The 10,549-nt window shown below is 39.5% G+C and overlaps 1 protein-coding gene across 1 annotated transcript; it reads right to left on the bottom strand.

Annotated features, from left to right (window-relative positions):
* Window positions 1–688: 688 nt before the first annotated feature.
* mrps17 (mitochondrial ribosomal protein S17) lies at window positions 689–9,841 on the bottom strand. Its single transcript, XM_060935244.1, has 3 exons — window positions 9,756–9,841; window positions 9,424–9,562; window positions 689–3,279 (listed from the first exon to the last, which is right to left on the bottom strand). The coding sequence occupies exons 2-3, from the start codon at window positions 9,544–9,546 to the stop codon at window positions 2,980–2,982; spliced, it is 423 nt and encodes a 140-aa protein (XP_060791227.1). The 5' UTR covers window positions 9,547–9,562; window positions 9,756–9,841; the 3' UTR covers window positions 689–2,979.
* Between the last annotated feature and the right edge of the window lie 708 nt (window positions 9,842–10,549).

Below are 10,549 nucleotides of genomic sequence, written 5' to 3'. Positions count from 1 at the left end.
AATTCCTGACATTTCACGCGGATGACGTCACTCCCAGTGTTTTCCAGCTGACTGGACGTGCGTTGTCAAAATGGTGAATCTGGTCAAAATTAAAGTTCTTTTCATTAACTTGCGTATTTTTTGTCGATGTGTCCATATAATATAAAGAACATTACGCAGTAGCGCGAAGCTAAGTTTTTTTCCTTGTTTTGAAAAAATATCACTTGTTCACTTCGCTCACTTGTGATACACGAGAGTAAGTCAAAAATTTCTAAGACAAATGAAAAAAAAAATATTTATGAAAAAGCTATTTCTCTACATAACCTCCATTTAAGTCTAAACACTTCTGCAAGTGATGTTTCCATTGGAGAATTCCTTCTTTGTATTCCTTTTTTGAATTCTTTTGAAATTATAACATCTTAGAACTTTTTGACTTACCCTCGAAGATAAACTTCATATCTTCATGCAACTGTATAATATCCTCTATATTATGAGTCTATAGATACCTTGGCTGTGTAATATCATGTAGTTACAGTAGATGTCACACAAGCCTACAGAATATAGAACAGCCCCCCCAAGAAATATGTAAGTAATTACACTACTGTTCAAAAGTTTGGGGTCACCCAGACAATTTTGTGTTTTCCATGAAAAGTCACACTTTTATTTACCACCATAAGTTGTAAAATGAATAGAAAATATAGTCAAGACATTTTTCTGGCCATTTTGAGCATTTAATCGACCCCACAAATGTGACGCTCCAGAAACTCAATCTGCTCAAAAGGAGGTCAGTTTTATAGCTTCTCTAAAGAGCTCAACTGTTTTCAGCTGTGCTAACATGATTGTACAAGGGTTTTCTAATCATCCATTAGCCTTCTGAGGCAATGAGCAAACACATTGTACCATTAGAACACTGGAGTGATAGTTGCTGGAAATGGGCCTCTATACACCTATGGAGATATTGCACCAAAAACCAGACATTTGCAGCTAGAATAGTCATTTACCACATTAGCAATGTATAGAGTGGATTTCTGATTAGTTTAAAGTGATCTTCATTGAAAAGAACAGTGCTTTTCTTTCAAAAATAAGGACATTTCAAAGTGACCCCAAACTTTTGAACGGTAGTGTATCTTTAAAATAAAATAGCTGAGAAAGTGAAGATTTTCATGATCGTGTGTGCAGTGTTTTTGTGTCAGTCCAGGGCTCTCTTACTTGGTAATACCAAAAAAAAAAAGTCACTTTGAAAGTTTCCTTCTATTATCTGATATACCATCAAGTCCAGTGGAATGAAGCAGCGTGAAGTTTAAACGTTCGTTCCTCTGCCCAGTTTATCATCAATTGTAAAAGTTTCAACTGAAATGAACATTTGGGGAAAACAAAAAACACAGTTGTGTTCAATTTTTTCAAGAGTTTCTGCTCTTGTTTTAAAGACTTTCTTGTATTATCAAGCATCAACTGACTATAAATTCACCAAACAGCAGTAGATAAGTTTGTTAATTGGTGTGATTCACATTTCTTACATATTAACACAAAGACAGTAGAGATGGTGCTAGATCCCAAATCCCTCTGTGGCCAGGGCACAGTGGCTATACATGGCCAGGCCATTGATCAGGTGAGCACTTTTAAGTACCTGGGGGTGCATATAGACAGCGACCTCAGGTGACGCACCCAGGTGACTAATGTTTGTACCAGAATCCACCAGCGTCTTCATTTTCTGTGCAGACTCAGAGTCTTTGGAGTATGTAAAAACAATGTTAATTTTCTACAGAGCCACAATCGAGTCTGTTCTCCATTATGGCATTACCTGCTGGTTTGGCAATCTAACAGTAAAGCACAGGGCGGAAATCTCAAGCCTCATCAAAACTGCAGGCAGGATTATGGGGGTGACGCCCCCCCTTAACCCACAGGAGCTCTTTGAGCAGGCCACTATCAGACAGGTGAATGTCATTGCATCAGATTGTGATCATGTACTGAATGGAGAATATATCCTTTTGAACTCTGGGAGGAGATTTAGACTCCCTCTGTGTAAACACAATCGTTACAAACATTCCTTCATACCCCAGTCTATTAAACTACTGAATAAACAGGGAAGGAATGGGATCGAGTGGGACAAAATGGACTTTTTTAGTTAGGGATTGTACCGCAGTTGGTGATGAAATGATGTAATGACTGTGAGGGTGGTAGTTGGGTGGGGGTGGGGGGGGTATGCAGGAATGAATGTATCCTTGCTCATACTATCTTTTAAATTATGGAATGAATGTAATTTTAGATATTTATTATAGTATGAATGCGTTTATGGTTGGTGGATGGGGTGGGGGGGTGATGGGAGTGCTGGAGGGAGGGATGGTATGGACTTGATGGGACAGGGGCAGTGGGTTAGGACATCCAATGTCTCTGTACCTTACACCTATCCCTGTCTTTTGTATGTCTCACTGGTAACGTATTGCACGTTACTTTTATCTGGGTTTTTTTTTTTTTTTTTTGGTGTTTTGTCTTTTTATGGTGCTGCAACCACCCTGTCTCCAAGACAAATTTCTCCTTGATGGAGACTAATAAAGAAACCTAACCTATAAAAACATTAAAAGAACCGAACTGTACGTAGTTTTGGTCTTTACTGACTACTGTACCGTCCAGACTACGCCTCTTCCTCTAGAGATCAGCGCGTGCATCATTCCACCAGACGTTAATGTTGCTGTAGAAAACACCACACGAGTGAAAAATTCTGTTAGTCATTTCTTGTTAAACTTTTTTCTATTTTTCTTCATGAACAAATGTATAAATGACCTACAAATAAAAACACACCTAAGATAGAATAAACAAAATGATTATTTGATTACAAATAGGAACGGAAAGCTTGGGTGCGTCAATCCATTGGACAGCATTGGACATTAAATACAATTCAAAATATGATCCCACATATATGGAACTGATTTTTTTTTAAATCTGCATGACAAAATCAACAAGTACACATTAATATTCATACATAAATATAAAAATACAGCTTTAAGATGCAGAACTGGGGGATGAAGGAGCTGCAGAAATGTTCAGCTGTTGTAATTTTTCCGTTAAAGAGCCCTCTGGGTTTTCTGTGGACGCTGTAAGAGGCTCCAGATACTGCGAACCTGCAACCTTCTTGCCTGTCAGGGGATCAACCACTGCCCCGACTTTGAACACAATCTCCGCCAGTTCATGCCTGACGTGTTTGGTTCGTCTCTCTGGTAAAGCCTTCAACAAAACAACGTCCCCAACAGTGCACTGCTCCAAGGCGTCATGGGCGAAGTACGTCTTCCTTTTGTTATAAAACTGTCAGGAGAGGAAAAGGAGGAGGAGAAAGGTCATGAAGATGTTAGGAATATTAAGACTTGATCAAAAAGACACTGCAGTAAATATTATTGTAAGAGAGCAAAAAACCGGCTGGGATTCATGCTACATCTATTTTGGCTGCATAGTCAGCTCCAGAACTACTGACACCCTGGGTAAAAAATGTCTTTGTGGTGAATTAACTTTAATCTGACACGGAACATATGAAGACTGATTTCTATAATGATTTATGAGGAATCTGAAGTCACGCCTCAATATTTATAAATCCTCTCCAGATCCTCAGTTCTCTCTTGTGGACTCTCCTGTTCAGCTCATGCCACAGGCTTTCCAACAGGTTGAGGTCAAGGGACTGGGATGGCCATGTCAAAACTTTTATTCCGTGGTCATTGAACCATTTCTGGGTGGATTTAAATGTATATTTTGGATCACTGTCCTGCTTAAAGATCCAAAATGACCCAGTTATAGCTTCATGGAGTCCATGATGACATGTAGGACTTACAAGGTTCAGAAAGCCTTTAGAGAAAACAGGTCTACATCATCATAGATCCTCCACCATACTTTACAGTAGGGATTAGGTTCTTTTCTGGATTATCATTCTTTTTTCACCCAAATCCATCTTCAGTGTTTGCTGGCAACGTAGCATCTAGTAAACTCTAGTTGTATACATTTGTGGTTAGATAACAAAAAAGCCTTTCTTTTGGCACTCGTTCCAAACAGTTTGCGTGAAGACAGCATCTAATTGTAGAATTGGAGATGTTTAGATATCTTCATGTCAAGTGAAATTGGCATCCATCTCATCTCATCTTTTACATCTCAGTGAATCAGAAAGTCATGGATGGATGGATGGATGATTGCTTAATACCAGAATCAGACTACATGACATTGTCTTTCACGATGGTAAAAGATTAGGCAATCAGAGTACCATAAATTCTTGCCATGTCTTGGTCAGGATTCTGGCAACAATACAAGTTTGGCCCTGACCAATCATCATTCACGTCCTTGCGTGTCAAGAAATTGTACTTACTTAGGCTGCCCACAGGCGAGCTTGCTGTCTCACACGCCAGTCACCCCGATTGTCCATACATGCTGCGAGTTCCTCTTTTGTGCCAACACCAACATCATCCTTCAGTAAGTCAATGTATGTCTTGATTGGTTGACCACAGTCTTCAACCATGCATAGGTTCCCACAGTAAGACTCTGTTGGCTGCAAGCTCAATGATGATGATAGTGACCAGCAACACCCATTCTCCTGACAGCTATTTTTCTGCAAATGGATGGTAGTTCTCCATACAGAACTGTATTTGGAATGTGATCTTGCCATCTGACATCGAGTACTGTTCTTAGCAAAGTACCATTTAGTGACCGTTCAAGTTGCTTTGTTAAAGTCCAGCTTTCTGATCCATATATCACAGTTTTGACTGTTGCAATGGAAAATGACAGCTTTACATTACGTGATAAATTAGATTTCCATACAGTTTTCATTTTATTCAGAGCTTTCCATGCTAATGCTTTTCTAATTTTTATGTCTTGCTCAGATTTCTAATTATTTCCCAAGCACCCAGATATTTAAAGTCATCTACTTCAAGAAATTGTCAATCTTGGCTAAAGAAAGAATGTCAAGGAACACATCACAGGTGGTGTTACACTAGGTGAGAAAATACAGAAATAAATCGCGACACGCTAGACTTTTTGTCAGGGTGTCATGGGGCGTCCCGGGGCATCCCAGACACCACATCGCTGTTCAATTATGTCACATGACAAGACCTGTTTGTTGTTCCTGACATTGAGTTCAGGCCCGATGCTGGAAGTTTGTCGAACACGAAAAAAAATCACATCAAAATCAGACTGAATGTGTCGTCTTATCCCGGCATATGACTTCCTAAACACTAAGGTGAATTTAAAAATAAGAACATGCTTTGGATACTCTGGAAGTTACAGTGGTGCTTGAAAGTCTGTGAACCCTTTAGAATTTTCTATATTTCTACATAAATATGACCTAAAACATCAGATTTTCACACAAGTCCTAAAAGTAGATAAAGAGAACCCAGTTAAACAAATGAGACAAAAATATTATACTTGGTCATTTATTTATTGAGGAAAATGATCCAATATTACATATCTGTGTGGCAAATGTATGTGAACCTTTGCTTTCAGTATCTGGCGTGACCCCTTTGCACAGCAATAACTGCAACTAAACGTTTGCTGTAACTGTTGATCAGTCCTGCACACCAGCTTGGAGGAATTTTAGCCCGTTCCTCTGTACAGAACAGCTTCAACTCTGGGATGTTGGTGGGTTTCCTCACATGAACTGCTCGCTTCAGGTCCTTCCACAACATTTCCATTGGATTAAGGTCAGGACTTTGACTTGGCCATTCCAAAACATTAACTTTATTCTTCTTTAACCATTCTTTGGTAGAACGACTTGTGTGCTTAGGGTCGTTGTCTTGCTGCATGACCCACCTTCTCTTGAGATTCAGTTCATGGGCAGATGTCCTGACATTTTCCTTTAGAATTCGCTGGTATAATTCAGAATTCATTGTTCCATCAATGATGGCAAGCCGTCCTGGCCCAGATGCAGCAAAACAGGCCCAAACCATGATACTACCACCACCATGTTTCACAGATGGGATAAGGTTCTTATGCTGGAATGCAGTGTTTTCCTTTCTCCAAACATAACGCTTCTCATTTAAACCAAAAAGTTCTATTTTGGTCTCATCCGTCCACAAAACATTTTTCTAATAGCCTTCTGGCTCGTCCACGTGATCTTTAACAAATTGCAGACAAGTAGTGATGTTCTTTTTGGAGAGCAGTGGCTTTCTCCTTGCAACCCTGCCATGCACACCATTGTTGTTCAGTGTTCTCCTGATGGTGGACTCATGAACATTAGCCAATGTGAGAGAGGCCTTCAGTTGCTTAGAAGTTACCCAGGGGTCCTTTGTGACCTTGCCGACTATTACACGCCTTGCTCTTGGAGTGATCTTTGTTGGTCGACCACTCCTGGGGAGGGTAACAATGGTATTGAATTTCCTCCATTTGTACACAATCTATCTGACTGTGGATTGGTGGAGTCCAAACTCTTTAGAGATGGTTTTGTAACCTTTTCCAGCCTGATGAGCATCAACAACACTTTTTCTGAGGTCCTCAGAAATCTCCTTTGTTCGTGCCATGATACACTTCCACAAACATGTGTTGTGAAGATCAGACTTTGATAGATCCCTGTTCTTTAAATAAAACAGGGTGCCCACTCACACCTGATTGTCATCCCATTGATTGAAAACACCTGACCCTGATTTCACCTTCAAATTAACTGCTAATCCTAGAGGTTCACATACTTTTGCCACTCACAGATATGTAATATTGTATCATTTTCCTCAATAAATAAATAACCAAGTATAATATTTTTGTCTCATTTGTTTAACTGGGTTCTCTTTATCTACTTTTAGGACTTGTGTGAAAATCTGATGATGTTTTAGGTCATATTTATGCAGAAATATAGAAAATTCTAAAAGGTTCACAAACTTTCAAGCACCACTGTACCTTCGGATTGGGGAAGCCATGGCTTAATGGTTAGAAAAGCAGCTTTGGGACCAAAAGGATGCTGGTTTGGTTCCCTTGACTAACAGGAATGACTGAAGTACCCTTGTACAAGGCACCTAACCTACAACTGCTCCCCAGGCTGCTTTGTACAATATACCCATCGCTCTGAATAAGAGTCTCTGCTAAATGCCATTCATGTAATGGATACATTTTGTTCGTAAGGCAATGGTGATGTGGATTTGTTTAAAACAAAAAAAAAATTTTTTTTTCTCCTTCAAACCAATTATACAGGGTTAGATTTCTCTCATATTTCAGAGAGAGATTAAACTCCACCAAGATATTTGCCATATTTTAAAACCAATATTTACCAAGGGTGGCAATAATTCTGGAACTGACTGTATTCCTCTGGAGTGAGTTTCACCCATTGCTTCACATACTTGCCAACCCTACCGATTTCAGCGGGAGGCTCCTGATTTTAGCCTCTGCCTCATGATCGTATTTGTTAAAAACTGGATAATCTCCCGGTTTGGGGAAATCCCTAGTGCCAAGTTAAAAATACTCCCGATTATGTCCAATCAGAATCATATGAGAAACACTGCTAACGTCAACTGATTTTTAACCAATCAACGAACAGACCGACAGTCACTTCCGTAATGTAGGATTCACCCAAGCCATCCGACATTTTTTACAAGCAGTCATTCATCATGGCCACTAAACCAAATACCAAACAAAAATATGAATGTAAATACCAGGTTGTACAGAAGAATGAATTTCCATGGATAAGCAAATGTTCGACCAGCCAGTTACACATTTTAAGGTAAAGATACCTTAAACCGGGCCATTATTAAAAACTATTCTGTTTCCGGTCCACCGGCCAGGTGAGTGCCGTTTGTGCGGTTGAAATTTTTTTTTTTAAACGCCGGTTTTTCAACATTTTTTTCGGGTTCGTAAATCTAAAATCGAACTTGACATTTACGCATTCCGTGCAGAATATAGAATTGAATCAGCTCTGCGCATGCGCCGTGCGGCACAAAAAAAACGGCAGCCACCATGAAGGAAGGAGATCCGGAGTTTTCAAACATTTGCTTAAGTGTGAAATCGAAAAATGGTATTCTAGCGAACAACAAAATAGTAAAGATTCAGAAAAACAAATCATTCAGTGATCATTTTAATAGCGTAATTTCATCCGAACTAGGCCTAACGGTCGATTTAGAACTACAAAACGTCCGTGTGTCGGACATTTTAAGTACCTTTGAAAAAGTTTTGCAAATGTTGCAGTCAGCATTTAAAATGCTAACTTAAAGTTTTTGTACAAGTTTCAGTTGATTAAACTGTCATTTTATTAAATGTGTCTGCTTTTGTAATAAAGTACTGAAAGAAAAAGCAAACAGCATTGCGATTTCTTATCCATCCATAAAAAAAAAAAAAAAATCCCTCCCTCCCGACTGAAAATTTTTTACTCACCCGGTGGACAGGAAATGGATTTTTTTTAAGGATGGCCTCGGCGGCACGGTGGTGTAGTGGTTAGCGCTGTCGCCTCACAGCAAGAAGGTCCGGGTTCGAGCCCCGTGGCCGGCGAGGGCCTTTCTGTGCGGAGTTTGCATGTTCTCCCCGTGTCCGCGTGGGTTTCCTCCGGGTGCTCCGGTTTCCCCCACAGTCCAAAGACATGCAGGTTAGGTTAACTGGTGACTCTAAATTGAGCGTAGGTGTGAATGTGAGTGTGAATGGTTGTCTGTGTCTATGTGTCAGCCCTGTGATGACCTGGCGACTTGTCCAGGGTGTACCCCGCCTTTCGCCCGTAGTCAGCTGGGATAGGCTCCAGCTTGCCTGCGACCCTGTAGAACAGGATAAAGCAGCTAGAGATAATGAGATGACTGAAGTTTTAAGTGAAAGTTTACAAGTGAATTATCTGGAAAGTGACTGATGATAGTTTTGAGGCTTTAAGTGAAACATTATTAGTGAGTGTATTTTGGTAGTACTAAAATTTTGCATTCGAGTGAATTTCTTTGTGGAGTATATTTTGATAGTATGGTAGTATTTATAGAGCCATTTTTACATTTTGTTTGAAAACTTTCAGTCAAAAAGTTTGCTAAAAATTCTGTTGGAAAGTGTTTAGTGAGAGAGATGCATTTTAGTCGTACTAAGACAGTGCAGTATTTATTTAATTGAGTTGTTACTATTTTGGTCAAATCTTATTCAAATTTAATTTATATATGATATTATAGTTCTCTGTATTTTTACATGAGCTTACAGAAGGAAAACACATTTGATACAATCCAATAATACTTTCAATCACTGTGACTATTTTAAGAAATGATAAACATTCTTCTAAAGCACCGCTTGTGTTATTTTCTGTGGGTCTCTAGTCTGTATGGATACAATATTCAGGCATGAGATTTTTCAGCTCAAAATCTGATTTAAGCCTTCCCTTTCATTGTTATCATATTAAAATTCAAGACAAGAGTATTATTTCAGATTTTTCACTCTGAGCTCTCTGATACATGAACCCCATAACCTACAGTAACTGATAGAACAATATCAACAAGTCAAAAACTCACCACCTTCTTCCTGAACACAGATATTTAGTACCTTGAGTAAATATGGGTCTAAGACGAGTCTAGTAACACGGACTTTTGCTGTTTTCTTCATCTTGGTTCCAATGACTCGCCCGATAATCCATTTAGCATGGATCGAGGCCTGTTTCACAGACATTTTTACTTCCTGTACCCTGAAATTCACCAATTTGTGTTAGTCAGATTACAGCAGTGACAAACGCAATGTGCAGAAATCACCTCAGAACCCACGGAGCTAACACAATACTAGCTGTGTTTTTTTTAAACATTTAACAACTAGAAAAACCTTACAATTTCAGGAACATTATATTAATACTTTAGCAATTATCGAAAACTGTGAAAGCTTACCACAGTGATGCAAATAACTTTAAATAAACTTCAAAACATTACGCATGGATACTGCACCGTGAATGTCAAGGTAAGCGGCGCACACTGATGACGTATCACACAGGCGACTATTTACAGGAGGAGCCAGTCATCACCAACCCCAGATGCTTGTGTGTTGTTTTATGTCTTAAAAACCTGTAAAATGAACACGTTTAAAATTATAAACATAACTCATTCCTTAAATACAGTCATCTTCACGTCCCCAGTAAAAAAAAATATACTTTGTAGTGTTAAATGTTGGACAATGTTAATTCTAAAATTATTGTCCAAAACCAGTTAATAATCCAGAATGGTCTGAAAAATGTCCCCATGTTCCTTGAGCTGTTAATTAATATACTTTGTTTTGAATTTCTTAGACAAATATTTTTAAGTCATTGCACCACTGCATTGTTGAATTATGACTACTTCATGGGAGACAAACTCCTTGACTAAAGGAAAAAACCAACCCAGCCACGCTCCACTTCTCCTCAACAACACGGCCATGGAGGTGGTCAATAGCACCAAGTTCCTGGGGGTGCACATCACAGACAACTTCACCTAGTCTGTGAACACCGCATCACTGGTCAAGAAGGCACAGCGATGTCTGCACTTCCTGCGTAGGATGAGAAGAGCCCACCTGCCCCCGCCCATCCTCACTATGTTCTACAGATAGGGTGACCAGACATCCCGGTTTTACCGGGACAGTCTCGATTTGGGGTTGTGTGTCCCGAGTCCCGACAAAAGTCTGTCGGGACACGGATATGTCCCGGTTTTCG

Source organism: Neoarius graeffei, chromosome 12, assembly GCF_027579695.1.
Source record: "Neoarius graeffei isolate fNeoGra1 chromosome 12, fNeoGra1.pri, whole genome shotgun sequence".
Taxonomy (NCBI): domain Eukaryota; kingdom Metazoa; phylum Chordata; class Actinopteri; order Siluriformes; family Ariidae; genus Neoarius; species Neoarius graeffei.
The sequence above is the reverse complement of the archived record's forward strand: the minus strand, read 5'-3'. Positions and strand labels throughout refer to the sequence as shown.

Bases quoted from the DNA above. Each gene is read 5' to 3' on its own strand.
- mrps17 (XM_060935244.1), bottom strand. From the start codon at position 9,546: ATGTCTGTGAAACAGGCCTCGATCCATGCTAAATGGATTATCGGGCGA. The intron at 3,280-9,423 runs GTACTAAATATC...CTCTCCTGACAG, and splicing joins TAGACCCATATTTACTCAAG to TTTTATAACAAAAGGAAGAC.